The 18860-nt window shown below is 36.5% G+C and overlaps 1 protein-coding gene and 1 pseudogene across 2 annotated transcripts in view; one reads left to right on the plus strand and one right to left on the minus strand.

Moving 5' to 3' along the window:
- Positions 1–10990, plus strand: part of LOC127621322 (paired box protein Pax-6-like) — a 31697-nt gene extending 20707 nt beyond the window's left edge. Inside the window, exons 3-12 of one of the 2 annotated variants that reach the window (XM_052094915.1) lie at positions 2009–2139; positions 2455–2493; positions 2582–2797; positions 2967–3132; positions 6241–6399; positions 6489–6571; positions 6677–6827; positions 7512–7624; positions 7841–7982; positions 9383–10990. In XM_052094915.1, the coding sequence (XP_051950875.1) occupies positions 2009–2139; positions 2455–2493; positions 2582–2797; positions 2967–3132; positions 6241–6399; positions 6489–6571; positions 6677–6827; positions 7512–7624; positions 7841–7982; positions 9383–9468 (1286 nt within the window). In that variant the 3' untranslated portion in view covers positions 9469–10990. The remainder of the gene's footprint in view (positions 1–2008; positions 2140–2454; positions 2494–2581; positions 2798–2966; positions 3133–6240; positions 6400–6488; positions 6572–6676; positions 6828–7511; positions 7625–7840; positions 7983–9382) is intronic. The other variant, XM_052094988.1, reaches the window with a different exon arrangement.
- Positions 10991–16017: 5027 nt separating this feature from the next.
- The window catches only part of LOC127621800 (elongator complex protein 4-like), an 89665-nt pseudogene continuing 86822 nt past the window's right edge, over positions 16018–18860 (minus strand).

The raw sequence follows: 18860 nt of genomic DNA on the forward strand, positions 1-18860 counted from the left end.
TAATCCAGGAATTATTGGAAAGAGAGAGGATGGCAGTGGATTATACCACTGGATTTGGAGAGATTACCACACGTTTGTTGTGCATAGTAAGGAAGATATCAGATCTTAAATGAATCAGGTTAATTATAATTAGCCAAAGTATCTGGTATTTCTAATAAAGGCTCAATGCAAGGTATTTAGTTGGCCCTGGAAAAAATGTGGTTGTATTTAAGTCAAAAATCCTGTTTAATATGACTGAATCAACCGCACAACATTCGATTACTCCTATGAAAGTAATTTAGTTTTAAGAGCCAGATTAGTTAGAATTAGCTTCTTAACAGCAGCACTTTTTCACTTCTAAGATAATGAATTGTATGGCCTGTATTTCCTATAACTCTGCACAACAGTACTCTAGCAGATGATGGGGGTTTGTTACCAAACACATACAGATGGAATAAAAAAAAAAAAAGAAGTTTGTCAGTTTTAATATGTTTATAACATGCTCGCCCCTGTCCTTGTGCCCGCGCGTTGCCCCTGTAGCTACAAAATAAAACAAAGCCTCCCTTCAAGGCAACATGAGCAGAATCCAATTTGGTCTGATATCCAAACGCAGACAGAAAGGGTCGTTTTATCATGCTACTATTTGTCTTGACGATGCGTTTTTCAAAAGCAGAACAGTGTCATATAAAGTGACAGTCCTGCCACAAGTACTTCAGCTGATCTTTTCAATGAGCCTTCCATGCATGATCCGAGGCGACCTCCGCCTATTTCCAGAAATTAAGCTCAAACTTGACGTGCAGCTCGCATTATTCTACAGACAAATGTCAGAGAGTCTCATCATATTTCCCCCCCTCGTCTTCTTCTATATTTGGAGCTTATTTATTGCTTAGTAGCTCGGGCTCCTGCAGTCAGAAGGGAGAGGAACAGAGAGCTAGAGCACACACACTCCGGGGAGGCTTTTCTTGGGGATTCGGTTCAGGTTTTTTAGTGCCTCTGAATTGACTATTCATTGGACTTTCCCATCTCTTCAAAATACACGGAATCTGGTATGCGCTTTTCTTACTCATTTGATCCTTATGGGTTGCACTTTATATTGCAATGTCATACTTTACTAAGCATTACAAATTAAATTGTTTTGACTTTTGTAATTGCAGATACTTATGCTATTGCAATTAACTGTACTTGTGATATGTGCAGTATGGACACTCTAATGTAAATGATCACTGGCTTATTCTTTGTGATAAGTCACTTTAAGACTTTCTGGATTTCTTGTTCCTTGGTGGCACTGTTTTTGTGTTGTGTCTTTAAAACTAGTGCTTAGTAAGTTGTGTTTAACAGAGATTTGTTAGTCGTTTAAATGAGAGTTTTCAAACTGGCACATGGTCTTGTGGAAAGCTGTTCTCTTGAGACTGTTTGACCAACCTGATTATGAAAATTTCTGTTCACATGAATGGATACGTTCAGACTGACATGTCATTTCATCAACCGATTGTATGCACGGACTGATTTGAGCCCAGTGAATGACATTTAGATGTTGATTTACATGGCACACTGATGTGTATGACAGCATTCAAACTGTTAATTAAAAAAATATTTAGGCTAAAAGTTGGCATGGCTTTTTAAAATGCTTGGAAAAACAGTGTAATGTTTTGTATTTATTTATTATTATTATTATTTAAGAGAATTGTTCTTTTGTTGGTCACGCTTTCATAAAGTGTTCATGTTACAGGGCATTTACAAAAGTAAAAAAAACAAATATATGTAATTATTTTGCAGAGCAATTTGTAATGGCACAGTTATTGTCATCACTATAGAAAGTAATTATACAGTACATTTTATATATAAAACATGGACACCGTAATGTAAAGTGTTATATTCTTTTTCTCTCTAATTTGACTCGGTCAGTCAATAACACTGATCAAAGAAAAGCTCTAAGAAGTGGAGCTTTGTTCTTGACAATGGGACACCTATTGAGATGTGTTTCCAAGGCGAAAGACGAGCCAATTTGTTATGTCTCCATGTGCCACAGGTCACAGTGGCGTCAACCAGCTCGGCGGGGTCTTTGTGAACGGCAGACCGTTACCAGACTCAACCAGACAGAAGATCGTTGAACTCGCTCACAGTGGAGCGCGACCTTGCGATATCTCCAGGATTTTGCAGGTGACCATCCAGCCTATTTTTACCCAGTACCTGTAATTAGCTATAATGGTCAAATACGGCATCTATATTACACCTATTACTGTATATATAATCAGTTATGAGTAATAATGCAGCAAAGTGTGTTAACTAGCAGCTCCAAAAGTTAATTTCAAAGTAAGAACTTGTTCATTAGTATTACTCAGTAATTAACTATGTAATTACACTGTAATAAACACAACTGTTAATTACTTAAGACAGATTGGCAGATAAGTATCACACATTTGAAACTAAATGAAATCATCCTAGCAATTTAAGGCATATTTTCTGTGTTCGTAGACCCATGCTGATGCAAAAGTCCAACTGGACAATAAGAACGTAAGCGTATATAGTAATACGTTTATTATATTATTTCAATTTAGTCATAAATAATGTATGTGAATTGTCTATATTGTTGTTCATTCAGGTGTCAAACGGCTGTGTGAGCAAGATCCTGGGGAGATATTATGAGACCGGCTCCATCCGACCACGTGCAATTGGAGGCAGCAAACCGAGGGTAGCGACGCCTGAAGTGGTCGGCAAAATAGCACAGTACAAGAGGGAGTGCCCCTCTATCTTTGCCTGGGAAATTCGTGACAGGCTACTGTCAGAGGGGGTGTGCAACAACGATAACATACCGAGTGTAAGTGCAAGTAATGGTTCATTTGCATAGTATGATTTATCACTTCAGATGGTTGACTAATTGTGAAGGAGTTGTAAATTTTGGAACAGGCAAACACAATAGAAAAAAAAATGTCATTTTAAGAGCTATACAAACAACACTGACTGATGATATTCTTTTTACCATTCAGGTGTCGTCGATAAATCGAGTCCTGCGCAACCTGGCTAGTGATAAGCAACAGATGGGTGCAGATGGCATGTACGACAAGCTGAGAATGCTTAACGGGCAGACATGCACGTGGGGGACACGCCCGGGATGGTACCCTGGTACGTCTGTGCCAGGGCAACCAAATCAAGGTGAGATGGTCTATTAGCGATAATAAGCAATAACAACATCATCATCATTAGCAACAAGATAAGAACAGCATAAAACAAAACATCAGCAATAATAATAATAATAATAGATATTAGCACTATTCTTATTATTAGTACTATTACTTTTTATTGTAATTTAGAATTAACATTATAATTTATTATGAAAGTATTACTTACATTTTTTTGAAATAGTGAAAAATGTCTTAATATTTCTTAATATACTTGCAAATGTACTGCAGTCATTAGATGTGGATCTGTTTGTAGACACATCACGTTAAGCAATGGAATTTGTAACTCATTGCGTGCACTGACAAGCCTGGATTGTGAAAGCCCACCCGCTATCAGTAATTAATCGTTAATTTCAATACGCTTCCTGTCTGAGATCTGCGTGACTAGAAACAGAGTATTTCTGCAGAGGTGTCCATGTGGTCCCACCTGCCCCCTTCCACTGCCCTCGACATCATTTGCACCCCATGGGGAGTGAGAGAAAAGGACTTTACGTCCCGGGACAAAAGATGTTTCGGTCACATGCAAGAATTTGAGACAGGCACAGCTTTGTCCCTCTGTAATTGCTCATTAGAGATCATTTTGTTTTTGTTGATTTGTTTCTTTAGAGAGAGAGAGAGAGAGAGAGAGAGAGAGAGAGAGAGAGAGAATAACCAGGCTTTTGGTTAGAGAAAACAATAAAAAGAACAGTTTGTTTCTAATCAGGTTGAGTAATCAGTCACCAAATCCTGCTTTGGGCTAAGAACATAAATATTAAAAGTAAAACAAAATCCAAGTAATCCTTAGATGTATGCTCTATTCAGTTATGTTGGTTGAAGAAATAGCTCACCCAAAAATGACAATTGGGTTTTATATACACCCCCCCATACAAACTGTATAGTATTATTTTTTTTCCCCTGTGGAACACAAAAGGAGCTTTGAAAAGCTGATTTCAATACAATGACAATTCATAGTGACCATTAGTTCAAAAATAAGCATATGGACTACTTGGACTACTGCTTCTTTTATGGCATATTTCTTTTTTTTGTATGTCCATTTTAAAGCTTGACCGCTTTGAACTGACATTGCATGGAAAAGACCTGTATAAAGAGCCTTCAAAAACATAAAAATAACAGTACATGGGTTTGGAACAATTTCAAGTTGAATAAATAAATGGCATATCTTTCATTTTTAGGTTAATCAGCCAGTTAGTGCAATGAGAGCACCAGGAATTGACTTGTTCTGATTGGAGAGCCTTCTCTTAAGCCCTCCTAAAACAAGCAAAGGTCTTTCAATGGTCAGCTCCTGTTGAACGGATAAATCCTAACTGGCATTTAACAGGCCCGGCCTGGGGTTCTTTGATTAATGACAGTGGTGTCTAGAGGTTAACATACTGCACTGAAAGGTCTGTTGACTAGATCCTTGTGTTATACAATGCTGAGCACTGCACGCCTCTTTTTGTTATTCCTTTCCAATTGTGCCTGCGGGAGAATTTGAGTCCTACGAAAAAAAGCCTGGCAGCCCATCTCTGTCTGTGCAGTTTAATGGTTCCCCTTATTCTGGTGGTATTGTCTTACAGAGAAAAGCAGCTCTCTATTCAAGTGTTGGTGGTCATATCAATAGGTCCCCGAACACCCATACGGTTAATAGCATTAAAGACTTCCAATACATTATACAGCCTGATCTCATTAGTCTATGTAGCTATTTGTACATTAATATTTGTAACATTTAAACGAACATGTTTGTACCTTTGGATAGACACTAAAACGTACAATATGGATGTTTAAAAGCATCGAAAACTGAAACATGTATACAGCTTTAGAAACACAAAATATAAATATATTTGTACATTTTTACTAGATATTTTAGATTCCTTAACCCTACCCCAACCTCCAAACATAACCACATTTCAACAATATGCAAACATGTAACAAGTAGATTAATGTACAGTATCAATAATGTTTTGAAACAATATAGGAATTTATATATATTTTACAGTCATTAATCCCACACCTACTCCTAAACCTAACCAGAACCATTTATTTAGCATGTAAAACACGTGAAAGTGAGATCAATTTAATCACAATAATTTATTCTGAAAAATGGCAATATTCAGTTCAAATTCGCTGCATACCATGTGCTTCCTGACGGCATACAAAAGCATTGTGTGAGGTGGAGAGTGGAATTTAAATGATTAATCGCTGTAAATCTTCTCCTGATGCACTCCATAATGCCGCTGTCATATCTCATTCAAACAGATACATCGCAGAATACGGCATGTCGCAAATGGTCACTTGAGAGCCAACGAGCATTCGACCTCACTGCCGTAAAACCGCTGGTCGTAATGCTTTTTGAGGTGGCAATTTTTCGAATTTGGAAAACAAAACCAATGTGGGTTGATTGTTACGGCATGCACGACTGTGCCTCAATGGATAGAGACAGAGATCATTGAATAAAAGGCTAGAATTTGGATCTGTTCTTCACATAAAGCAATCTGAAGATTTGCATTATAGCTAACAAAAGTATGGATTAATTTTATGATTGTTTTATAGTGCATTTTTAAACGTTGTATAGGGCAGCAGAACTCTATAGGTGTTATGTAAAATGATGATGTTTAGATGCTGTCAATACATCAATATTGTAAGTTTCAGTGTCTATGCAAACGTAAGAGTATGTACGTTTGCTAGAGCCAAACTTTATATAAGAATACATCTGAATTCTCTTGAGATCCCATTGCATGATATGTGCTGAAGAATCACTGGGTATGAAAACGTTTAAGGCAGCTAAAGAATATGTTAAGCAACTGTAGTTGAAGTCTTAAAGCGTATTCGAAAAGTATGCACAACAAGACTGTAAATGAAACTATCAATCTCTTGAACTCCTGAACTTCAAAATATTGTAATACGACAAGGAAACAATGTTTAATTGAAGGCAAAATCACTTTATAATTCTTTAGATGCTGAAACGTTCATAATAGTTGGCATTGGACAAGTTTTGGTGCGAAAATACATTTTTGTCACTTGTTGCATAAAAAAAGGCCTTTATTCAAAGTAATGCAAAGTGTGGCCTGCGTGATCTCACCATTCTTTGCCTTTATTTTTACAGATGGTTGCCAGCAACCGGACAATGGTGGCGAGAACACTAACTCCATTAGCTCAAATGGTGAGGACTCAGATGAGACTCAAATGCGTCTACAGTTAAAAAGAAAACTGCAAAGAAACAGAACGTCGTTCACTCAGGAGCAGATTGAGGCTCTGGAAAAAGGTAAGCATCAAGAGAAAGCATCCACAACTAATGTTGCACAACCTAGTTGAGGTTCAAAGAATAATTTATGCTGTCACTTCCGGTTTTAGAGTTTGAAAGAACCCACTATCCTGACGTTTTTGCAAGAGAAAGACTTGCGGCAAAAATTGACCTCCCAGAAGCAAGAATACAGGTGAGAGGACCCTTCGATAAATCTGCTCGCTATAGCTAAACATTTGAACTATTTAATGGTCACTATTATTGTTTATATCTATTTTAACCTCCTCTGTATGCATAGGTATGGTTCTCAAACAGAAGAGCAAAATGGAGGAGAGAAGAGAAGCTGAGGAACCAGCGACGACAAGCCAGCAACTCCTCCAGTCATATTCCCATCAGCAGCAGTTTTAACACAAGCGTCTACCAGGCTATCCCACAGCCCACCACTCCTGGTAAATGCCACACCACAACCTAAGCACTTGTTGATCACATATAAGGCACACAATATGGCCTATTCACACCATGTCCAAAATTGTTGAAAGCAAATCATGGTTGAAAGCTTGTTTACACTTCCATGTGCTTGACGCAGATGTCAAGATTTATAATGAGAAAAGAGTGATATTTTGGTCAGTTGTAACCCAAAAAATGATCATATCACTTCAGTAGACTTGGATTAAACCACTTTTGTCTAATGGATTACGTTTATGCTGCTTGTATGTCCTTTTTGGAGCTTAGAAATTTTGGTTCCAATTGACATGCATTTTCTGGATACAGTCACCTCATATCTCCATTAAAATATCTTCCTACCCAGCAATGTAAGCAACAATCCCTATAATTGTTTTATTATTATTAATCTGCGACTAGGTATCTTTTTTAATAGTCAAGATAACAAACAATTCATTCAAAGTATCCTAACATTTTTGAGAGAACAATGAAAATTTGGCAGCGGTCGCAACTTGAATCGCTTCGATGACATTTTTTAATCCTTGTCGTTACATCGCATTGAATTGGTGTGAACAAGCCAATAGGCCTTAAATTAGTTACTTCCCCTTAAGATACAGCTATGATAGCTTGTTTATTCCAATAAAGAAATACAAATTTCTTGCTGAATTAAACCATTTTTTTCTCTTTATCAGTGTCCTTCACAACAGGGTCAATGCTAGGCAGGTCGGATGCTGCCCTGACCAACATGTACACTGGTCTTCCTCCCATGCCCAGCTTCACAATGGCCAACAACCTGCCTATGCAAGTGAGTAGCGCCATGAACAGAAGTTCTCTTCACCCCTTGATAACACCGAAAATGTGCTGCCTGTAATGCTTCCTTAAACGTCTCCTATTCCATCACCAAGCTCAAACTATATTTACATGTTAAAAAAATACTGACAACTCCTCTAGGTCCAAACTAAGCTGTGCATGTAGATATAACAAAAATGATATATTTATAAAAATATATTCTTTTTTATAGCCAAGCCAGACTTCTTCCTATTCCTGCATGCTGCCCACCAGTCCGTCAGTGAATGGGCGGAGCTACGACACATACACCCCCCCTCATATGCAAGCACACATGAACAGCCAATCAATGGCAACTTCTGGTACCACCTCAACAGGTAGGCAGGATAGTTCATTGTGTACCAGCTTGGTGATGTTAGCCACATGTTAGCCAAGTATTGCGTGATCTTTAAAAATAAATTTCTTTCTTGTATCTATGAATGATTCATTTTCACTCAACCCCTAATTCATAAATAACTATTTGAGTTTCATGAAAAAGCATAAACACATTTTTTTATTATTAAAAACGTCTACTCTTACTTTATAATTGGGTCTTTAACTATTATGTACATAATAATTTGTTAATATGTACACTGGTGTCTAAAGTTTGGAATAATGAACAGATTTTGCTGTTTTGGAAGGAAATTGGTACTTTAATTCACCAAAGTGGCATTCAACTGATCACAAAGTATAGTCAGGACATTACTGATGTAAAAAACAGCACCATCACTATTTGAAAAAGTGATAATTTTTTATAAAATCTAGACAGGCCCCATTTCCAGCAGCATATCACTCCAACACCTTATCCTTGAGTAATCGCTAAATCGCTAATTTGGTGCTAGAACATCACTTGCCATAATATCAAACACAGCTGAAAGCTATTTGGTTTGTAAAATGAAGCTTAACATTGTCTTTGTTTTTGTATTTACGTTGCCACAGTATGCGATAGACTGGCATGTCTTAAGGTCAATATTAGGTCAAAAATGGCAAAAAATAAACCGCTTTCTCTAGAAACTCATCAGTCAATCATTGTTTTGAGGAATGAAGGCTATGCAATGCTTGAAATTGACAAAAAACTGAAGATTTCATACAAATCATATATACAGTCTTCAAAGACGAAGGACAACTGACTCAAACAAGGACAGAAAGAGATGTGGAAGGCCAGATGTACAACTAAACAAGAGGATAAGCTCATCAGAGTCTCTAGTTTGAGAAATAGACGCCTCACATGTCCTCAGCTGACAGCTTCATTGAATTCTACCCGCTCAACACGGTTTCATGCACAACAGTAAAGAGAAGACTCAGGGGTGCAGGTCTTATGGGAAGAATTGCAAAGAAAAAGCCACTTTTGTAACAGAAAAAAATAAAAGGTTAGAGTGGGCAAAGAAACACAGATATTGGAAAACAGATAATTGGAAAAGAGTGTTATTGATCTTAACCCCATTGACCTTTTGTGGGATCAGCTATTGACTGTAATGTGTGTGAGAAGTGCCCAACAAGACAGTCACATCTATGGCAAGAGCTACAGGAAGTGTGGGGTGAAATGTCACCTGAATATCTGGACAAACTGACAGCTAGAATGCCAAGGATCTGCAAAGCTTTCATTGCTCACGTGGATGATTTTTTTTATGAGAACTCTTTCAAGTAATTAAAAAAATAAATAAAATTGTAATAGCAATTTTTCACATTATTAATGTCGTGACTATACATTGTGATCAGTTTATGTTTCTCTTTATAGGACTCATCTCCCCTGGAGTATCTGTCCCTGTCCAAGTTCCCGGAACTGAGCCAGACATGTCTCAGTATTGGTCAAGATTACAGTAAAGAAAAGAGTTACTTGGCACTATGACTTTCACACAGAGAAACTGGAATTCTGCGGCAGTATTCGGCACACACACACACATACATATGCACACACAAAAAAATAAGAGGCGATGACGAGGAGGCATTGGGTTTCTCTTCACACCGAATCATCCTGAAAACCCACGGCACTACCTTTAAGAAGGAAAATGGACGCTAAACAAAAGTGACAACAGATCCTTGCTAAGTGGCCGTATTTAGACAGAGAGAGAACAAAAACAACAAACCTCTGCTACATAAACATTTTTAAATTTCCGTTTTTGTTGTATTTGTACATTGACATTTATATGTAGAGGCAATGAGAGAAATGACACAGCCAAAAACATGTTGATCTTGCATCCATTTGAAATGGAAGAACACAAGTCAATATATTTCAACTGTTTTCTACTGAGTTTATATCAGGATTACGCATCTGACATCACAAAGGCCCATATCACAGAAACATACCAAGAGGAGAACACATATTCGTTTGCCCACTTTACTGGCTGAGTTAAGGATGAGGCTCAAATCAACTTCCCCACAAAGGCTATAGTTGATGACTGTGGTCAACATGCACGATATTGTATTTACAAAGGAACAACAGCCATTATGTGAATTAACTGAGTACTTCATAGTTATGTACGTGAGGGTTGGGACCAAAACCTTTGCCGGGTAGACTGATTCTGAGGCTGTTTTGTGTTTGATAATTTATAATTGTAAACAAATGGAAAGAAGTTCAGTTACATTATGGTAAACTTTGGCATCAAAACGACATTCATACAGTTTGTTACTGTCTAATTGTAAGTATTTGTTTTCTCTAAAAATCTCCCAGAATAATTGCGGAACATAAATATATTCTCATTTTTATCGCCCCAACATAAATCTATAAATGTTTTATACAGATTCTAATGCATTGTAAAAAAAAAGTAAACACATTTCTTTAGATCAGGTACAAGTTGTCTATTAGGTAGAGTTGTATTATAGTGTCCTACAGTCAAATCATTTTGTGAGACTAGAAATATTTAATTCCAATAATTGATTAAAAATGATTGACAGAGTTTAAAAAACGTAAGTGTTTGGCAGTTGTTTACAAGTACATATCAGACTTTAACCATTGTTGATTGTAAAAACAGACCAAAGCCTTTGTATTTTCATCTATTACACAACAATTTTCTCTTTTTTTTATTGACAGTCTTGTGTTGCAACATTTTGTAAAAACAATGTTTTACATTCTAGTACACTGGCTTCGAGTATATTTGACTGCGGCATAATCACGTAGTCCTTTATTTATGATCGACAACCAACTGTGGTTTTAAAAACACGTTGACATCTCTTGAATTCTGTGTTTTGTTGTGTACCTGAAACATGAACACTTGTAATGGTTTGTGTGTCCGAGCAATGCTTTGGACTACAAAAGGTCTACCCTGTCTTGCAGATATTTCAATTTAATTTTATTTAAATGCTTTCTAAATGTATTTTGTGAAAACTATTAAAAAAAACCCATTTTGTACAGTATTTGGCATCACTCCAATCTCTTTTATGTGCCATGAAGTTGCAAAATTATGATTATTTTAGATGGAACTAGTAATATAATTGGCTACAGTAATAATAAAAAGGTTATTATCTTAAAAAGAAAACATAAACTTAAATCTATTATTAAGCTTATTACCACAATCTACCCATAAGTAAACTTATCAAAATATTGGTAAGCAAAAACCATCTTTCTACACATACCTCATACCCACCAAAGATCTTGAGAACAAAAGCACCAGCCGACTCCACACAACTCAGACATCACAAAAACACACCACAATGGAAAAGGCCTATGCCATTCAGCACTGCCAGCTCTTGTTTTGGTAGAGTTACGATGCTCTAAAAAGAAGAAAAAAAGCAAATGAGCATGGGGGGAGGAGAGAGGGAAGAAAACGAGGAGAATAAAGCTGCCGAGTGAGCCCGGGTTGAGCAGAAGGAGAGATGAAGCGATTGTGTGTGGCAGAATGAGTTATTTTGCTTCACTTGCTGTCTCAGCAGGGAGGCGGAGGGGAGGGACTGAGAGAAAGTGTCTGTGTGGAAGGTTTTTGGGGGTGGTAGGTTGGTCCCGGTGATAGCTGGGTCAGGTAGTGGCCTGTGAGATTTTAGCACAACCTCACTGTGTTTCTCTCAGACATCTGAAAGTGAAAGACCGCAGAGTTCATAAAACACAACTAAAGCTCTGCAGGGAAGTATTGCGGTAATGTTTGAATACTGGGACAGAACTAAAATATTTTACTACCAACCAGATTTACAGTTTTTCATTGTTGTACATGGACAGTTCACATATAACATGTCCATGATCTTTCTTTTTAATAAACAAAATTTCTAGGTTAAAAATGTGTATGGATTTGAAGTGGAAAGTGAATAATTTAGGCCCAGAAACTGGTCATTATTTCTAAGTTCTTCACCATTTTTGCCTTCACTAATTCCTTTTAAATAGTCCTGCAGTGACAAATGGATTATTTCAAGTAAAACTATTTCATGCAGTTTCTCATAAAACTGCTTGCATAATAATTAGTAAATAATTAGCATAATTATGTTTAAAGTAGTGGCAAATAACTATAAATATTTTGTCAACTACACACATGCAGTTGTATATACAAGACATACAAGTACATTTAAAAATGTATTTGTCACACTACAAGACGTTTTATTGTTATTTTATATTATTTTATTACTATTTATTATTTAACTGCAAAAAAGTAATTGTGATTGAGAATGGTAAAAATAAATAAATTATTGAAATAATTTATATAAACAAATGAATAAATAAATGAAGGCAAATAAATCTCTTAAATTCCACACTTTCCCTTATACATTTACAATATAACCTAAATTATTTGCATATATATATATATATATATATATATATATATATATATATATATATATATATATATATAATATAGTACCAATTTCTTTCCATAAGAGCAACATTTGTACATTATTCCAAACTTTTGGCGCCATTGTGTTTGTGTATACATACACAAACACACAAGCGGCCAAAAGTTTGGAATAATGTACAAATTTTGATCTTATGGAAAGAAATTGGTACTTTTATTCATTAAAGTGGCATTCAACTGATCACAACTGGTCAGGTCAATAATGTGAAAAATTACTATTACAATTTGAAAAATTCTTAAACTATTTCAAAGAGTTCTCATCAAAAAATCCTCCACGTGAGCAATGACAGCTTTGCAGATCCTTGGCATTCTAGCTGTCAGTTTGACCAGATACTCAGGTGACATTTCACCCTACACTTCCTGTAGCACTTGCCATAGATGTGTCTGTCTTGTCGGGCACTTCTCACACACCTTACAGTCTAACTGATCCCACAAAAGCTCAATGTGGTAAAGATCCATAACACTCTTTTCCAATTATCTGTTGGCCAATGTCTGTGTTTCTTTTCCCACTCAAACCTTTTCTGTTTCAAAAGTGTCTTTTTCTTTGCAATTCTTCCCATAATTCCTGCACCCCTGAGTCTTCTCTTTACTGTTGTACATGAAACTGGTGTTGAACGGGTAGAATTCAATGAAGCTGTCAGCTGAAGATATGTGAGACGTCTGTTTCTCAAACTAGAGACTCTGATGAGCTTATCCTCTTGTTTAGTTGTACATCTGGCCTTGTTAGAGCCGGTTGTCCTTTGTCTTTGAAGACTGTAGTGTACACCTTTGTATGAAATCTTATTTATTTTTTTTTGGCAATTTCAAGCATTGTATTGCCCTCATTCCTCAAAACAATGATTGACTGATGAGTTTCTAGAAATAGCTGTTTCTTTTTTGACCTAATATTGACCTTAAGATATGCCAGTCTATTGCAAGGGTTGGGGAGTAACGTAATACATGTAACAGGATTACATATTTAATATTTAGTCCTTTCAGATGGAAAACATTTATACATATAAATGATGCGATCCAAAGTGCATTTGAACAGCAGAGAAACACTTTCTTATGATGTGTTACATTCATACGAGCAGACAGAGAAGTAAGTTTGAAGTAAGTTTGGAGCAGAAGAAATAGAAATAAAACTTGTGTAAATTGTCAGCTTTATGCTAAGCTAAAATGCTACTTCTAGCCATTTAACATTCACATGTTACCAGACATGATCATATTTCTTTATCAAGAAAATTAATTTTGGATCATATTTCTATTTTTCTAGTAAGACCTTTAATATTAGGGCAAAAATCATATTCTTGATAATCATTTTTGTATTGTATTCCAGTAAAAATATCTAAAAATCCTTAAAACAAGATCAATATGATGTATCTTGTTTTAGAAACAACACTACATAAGATATTTAGGTTTTTCAGGGAATTTATTTTTAACATGTATATTGTTTCTTACTGTACTGGCAGAGTTTTTATAGTCTAAACAAGTGAAAAACTCTAATAGTGCTGAAGAAGTATTTAGAATACGTTACTGGCCTTGAGTAATCTAATGGAATAAGTTACAAATTACATTTTACAGCATGTATTCTGTAATCTGTAGTGGAATACATTTCAAATGTAACCCTCCAAACTCTGTCTATTGCATTCTGTGGTAACTTAAAAACAAACACAAAGACAATGTTAAGCTTCATTTTACAAAACCAAATAGCTTTCAGCTGTGTTTGATACTAATGGCAAGTGATGTTCTAGCACCAAATTAGCAATTTAGCATGATTACTCAAGGATAAGGTGTTGGAGAGATATGCTGCTGGAAATGGGGTCTGTCTAGATTTGATAAAAAATGACTTTTTCAAATAGTGATGGTGCTGTTTATTATATCAGTAATGTCCTGACTATACTTTGTGATCAGTGAAATGCCAGTTTGGTGAATTAAATATAAATTTCCTTCTGACAGTGCAAAATCTGTTCATTATTCCAAACTTTAGATGCCAGCGATATATATATATATATATATATATATATATATATATATATATATATATATATATATGTGTGTGTGTGTGTGTGTGTGTCAGATACCCTGTATAAGAACAAATGATGATCTCAAAATATAAAATACAAAATATAAAAATAAATTGAGGTAAGTCCCTAAAAATCCATAATGTGGGACATAAAGTAGTAAACAGACATTAAAATTATTACAATGAAGATTGTGAACACTGACACAGTCAAATCCATTTACAGATAATGAAAACAAGGCTATGAAAAGTTCATGTGTGCATATAAGCACAGGAAAACATGTCAGTCTCATGAATTTATACCATCACAGGCAAATGTATTCAACGCCAGAAATGAATAATTCAATGCAATAAAGCTCTTATTATAATTACATGGCAAATGATTGCATCTTATTTTGGACCTTGCCTTGAGAAAAGATTATATATCAAGAATATTCAGTTGTTGATGAGAGAGGTCTACGGCAGTGGTTCTAAAAGTTATTTGGTTTAAACAAGGCAGGATGAAAGGCAGAGGTGAAGAAACTGCGCACATTGGCTCTTGCATGTATCGTCACTATTTTTGCTTAATGTGTGAAAGTGATTTAAAAACAGGTCAGTCTTCCGCCACCCCCCATGCTTCACGGTTGGGATGGTGTTCTGTGGCTTGCAAGTCTCACCCTTTTTCCTCCAAACATAACGATGGTCATTATGGACAAAAAGTTCAGTTTTTGTTTCATCAGACCAGAGGACATTTCTCCAAAATGTAAGATCTTTCTCCTAATGTGCGCTTGTACAAACTGTAGTCTGGCTTTTATTTATGGCGGATTTGGAGCAGTGGCTTCTTCCCTGCTGAGCAGCCATTCAGGTTATGTCAAGATAGGTCTCGTTTTACTGTGGATGACTTCAACTTCAAGTGTATGTTAACTTCTGACTTCAACTGTATATATATATATATATATATAAAACAGCTATCTTCTATTTTAAAAATGCACAAAAACGCATGAGACATTAAAGTGAAAACGATGAAAAGCGAAGTGCTAAGGAAACTCCCAGAAAAGAGAGTGCTCAAAATGACAACAGCAAAGCTAAAGTTTCCAGTCTTGTACTTGAATATATTTCCATGACAACCTTTGACCTAATTCATCTCCATGGACCTGTCATAAAAACACAAAGACTGTGTGTAGCTGCCCTGATGAGCTATGAAGTGCGGCCTCATAGATTTGCACCAGTGTCTCTAATCTTTGAGCTTAAGAGTCCTCACTCACTGGCGACCATCTGTTAGGTGACTGAGAACAACGTGAAGACAGAGATTCTTTATTTGTCCAATAAAAAGAACCAAATAACGTCAAAGGGCTTTTAAGTATAATGGATGTTTTCTAAAGAAAACATTCCATGCTTTAATGAGTTATATCCTGAACAGAACAAGCTTACGAACCCGGAATATGATAATACAGCTTAAGGGAATGTTCTATGTTTTACACCTTAAGCACTACGACATCGGAGACATGTTGGCAGTTATGCCAGAACACTATGTGAAAATCCACTTACAGTACAATGGAAGTCTATGAGGCAATTGTTGCACGTTGCCCCATAGACTTTTATTGTAAGTGCATAACTATCAAGGCTTTTAATATTTGTTTTTACAAACTGATGGAGGAGTCTGAATTTTCTCTGTAGTATTTGACATCATGCCTCAGATCCTGGCGATAGATTTTAAGTTCCATTATTCAAGAAAAAGCATGACATATTTTCTGTAGCAATTGTAGAAAATGTATTGACATTTATTAGCTACACCATTCATGCAGAATTTCTCAAATGCACTGAAAAGACTGTTGTACACAAACCATGTTAAAATTATTTGCGTCACATACTTGCACTATCCAATAGCAACAGGTTGTTGTAGTTCTGCATGCTATCAGGTTATCAATGCGACTTGCATCCTTCACCGTGTTGTGTAGTTATCAAACAAGGTGCCATTTTAAGACTAGTAATCATAGTGACCATGTCAGTGCAGGTGTGTCCATAACCTCTTGCTGGCGAAGTGTAGCTCTCGAACCCTTGAAGATCACACTGATGGTGGTGGGAACCGAAAGGGAGGGAATAAACTAGAAATCTAGGTGCTTGTTGCCCGTGGCAGTGGTACCACATCCTGCTGCCAGTTCTGGTTAACTCACTCGACTCACCGTCTCTGACAGCTCTGGAGGCAAATGCAGTCTCTGTGTGCGTGTGAGACAGAGAGAGAGAGAGAGAGAGAGAGAGAGAGAGAGAGAGAGAGAGATGGGAGAAATTTATGAAAAACGTTACATTGGAGAGCAAACCTTACAAAAAATTACTGTGAGATGTATCAGATGGTAATATCATGGTGCTATAATATATACACCAATAAGCCACAACATTATAACCACCTGCCTAATACTGTGTACTGTAGGTCCTCCTCGTGCCACCAAAACAGCGCCAACCTGCATCTCAGGACAGCATTCTGAGATTATATTCTTCTCACCACAATTGTACAGAGCGGTTATCTGAGTTACGGAACACTTTGTCAGTTCAAACCAGAATGACCAGACTGGACCATACAATTGTGGTGAGAAGAATATAATCTCAGAATGCTGTCCTGAGATGCAGGTTGAAGCTGTTTTGGCAGCACGAGGGGGACCTACACAATATTAGGCATTTGGTTTTAATGTTGTGGCTGATCAGTGTGTGTGTGTGTGTGTGTGTGTATATATGTATATGTGTATGTGTGTCTGCCAAACATGTTGAGTGGTCCAAACATCATCTACAGCCTGAAATTTAACTTTTGGTCAGATGTTAGGAATGAATGCACTTAGCTGGATAGAAAGCTATAGGATGCACCCTTGCTCCCTATTTAGTGAATGACTTAACCTACAGTGTTAAGAAAAGTTCGAAAAGCACCTTATTTTCATCCTAAATCCAAATAAAGCCTCTGAAAGCATAATGTAAAGTTTTTGGATGAACCCATTGATTCTCAATGTGAAAACGCATATTAAATATATAGGAATACATTTACTAATGTTAATGAATAGAACCGTATTGTACAGTGATAACAAAATAAAATCTAACAAAATGTATATTAAAGTGGAGCGAAATTACCCACAGATGTGCTCATGTTGAAAGTTATTAAAAATAACATGTTTTCAATTTTTGAGGGAATCATGTCCCAGTTTCCACATATGTGGACATCATGTTTATCACTGCACTGATGTGTGAAAAATTTGTTTTTTAAAGCAGTACATCAAACAGAACTAGAGGGTTTGTGATAGTAACACTCTGTCATGCAACCAAAAGTTGAAAGTATTCTAAAGTAGGCATGCACTGACCAATGAGAATCTCAGAAAGGCTGGACTAGTTGAGCTGTGAAATTGATGTATTTATGAAAAATCATAAATATGCTGTATTCATTCACTGTCCTCTATTACTTTTCTCTGCCAGGATAAAAATTTAATAATTGCAGAGATAGAGTCAGGAGAAGTGTTTTAATGTTTACTGGTAAAATTATATTGTATATAGCCATCTGTGATAGCCATTGGATTGCCACTTGTTATCAATCTGAACCACCTCTTTCCTCTGGTACACAGCTTACAAACAGTCCTTTCCCATTCACATGCATCAAGCACTATGTTGGAGCTATCCCTATTCTGTAAGCACACTTAATCTAAACACACAGTAAAAGGATCTTGGTGCTAAACTTCTTTTCCACTATACTAGTCAATCACTAGCAAGTATAACAGCAAATAACAGACATTTTAAGTCACATAGATTGAAATTTGGTTGCGTACAGAGTTAAAGATCGATCTTGGGATTTAAGAATCAATATTGGGATTGTACAAACCAAGATCAAATAATTAACGAATAATTGGGAAATAGATATTGTTCCCCAGCCCTAAATGCTACTTTTTAGTTATTCCCCAGCACTGGAATACAACACATTTAACTGACCAATTAACCTTTTTATAGTAAGAGAACTGATCACAGTGTTAACCACTTTTAGCCAGAGATGCCTGATTTAACTTCCAGCCTCTGCAGTGAGGACCTGTAGACAAAGACAGTCAAGGAAACATCCTAGCCCATGTTTGCAGACAGACGAAACGGAGTGTGTGAACACAAATCACGTTAGACTCTTGGCAATGAACCTTAAATGGTCTGAGAGGTGTAACTGTTAGCGTGCCGTTAAACCCTTCAGGGAAACTCAGGCTCTTTGGTGGTTCAGTAGAAAGGTTTGTGTGGAAAGCTACAGCTTAGAGTCATTTGAATAAAGCATTTTATTATGCCATTTTGGCCCTCATGGGTACTTATCTCTAACAAGGCAATGAGCTATGCCAAAAGCTTGTGCTAAAGACGCTAATGAGGGCAGCTCAGCACAAGTTTTACACACACACACACACACACACACACACACACACACACACACACACACACACACACACACACACACACAC

The sequence above is a fragment of the Xyrauchen texanus genome, chromosome 1 (genome assembly GCF_025860055.1).
Source record: "Xyrauchen texanus isolate HMW12.3.18 chromosome 1, RBS_HiC_50CHRs, whole genome shotgun sequence".
Classification (NCBI taxonomy): Eukaryota; Metazoa; Chordata; class Actinopteri; order Cypriniformes; family Catostomidae; genus Xyrauchen; species Xyrauchen texanus.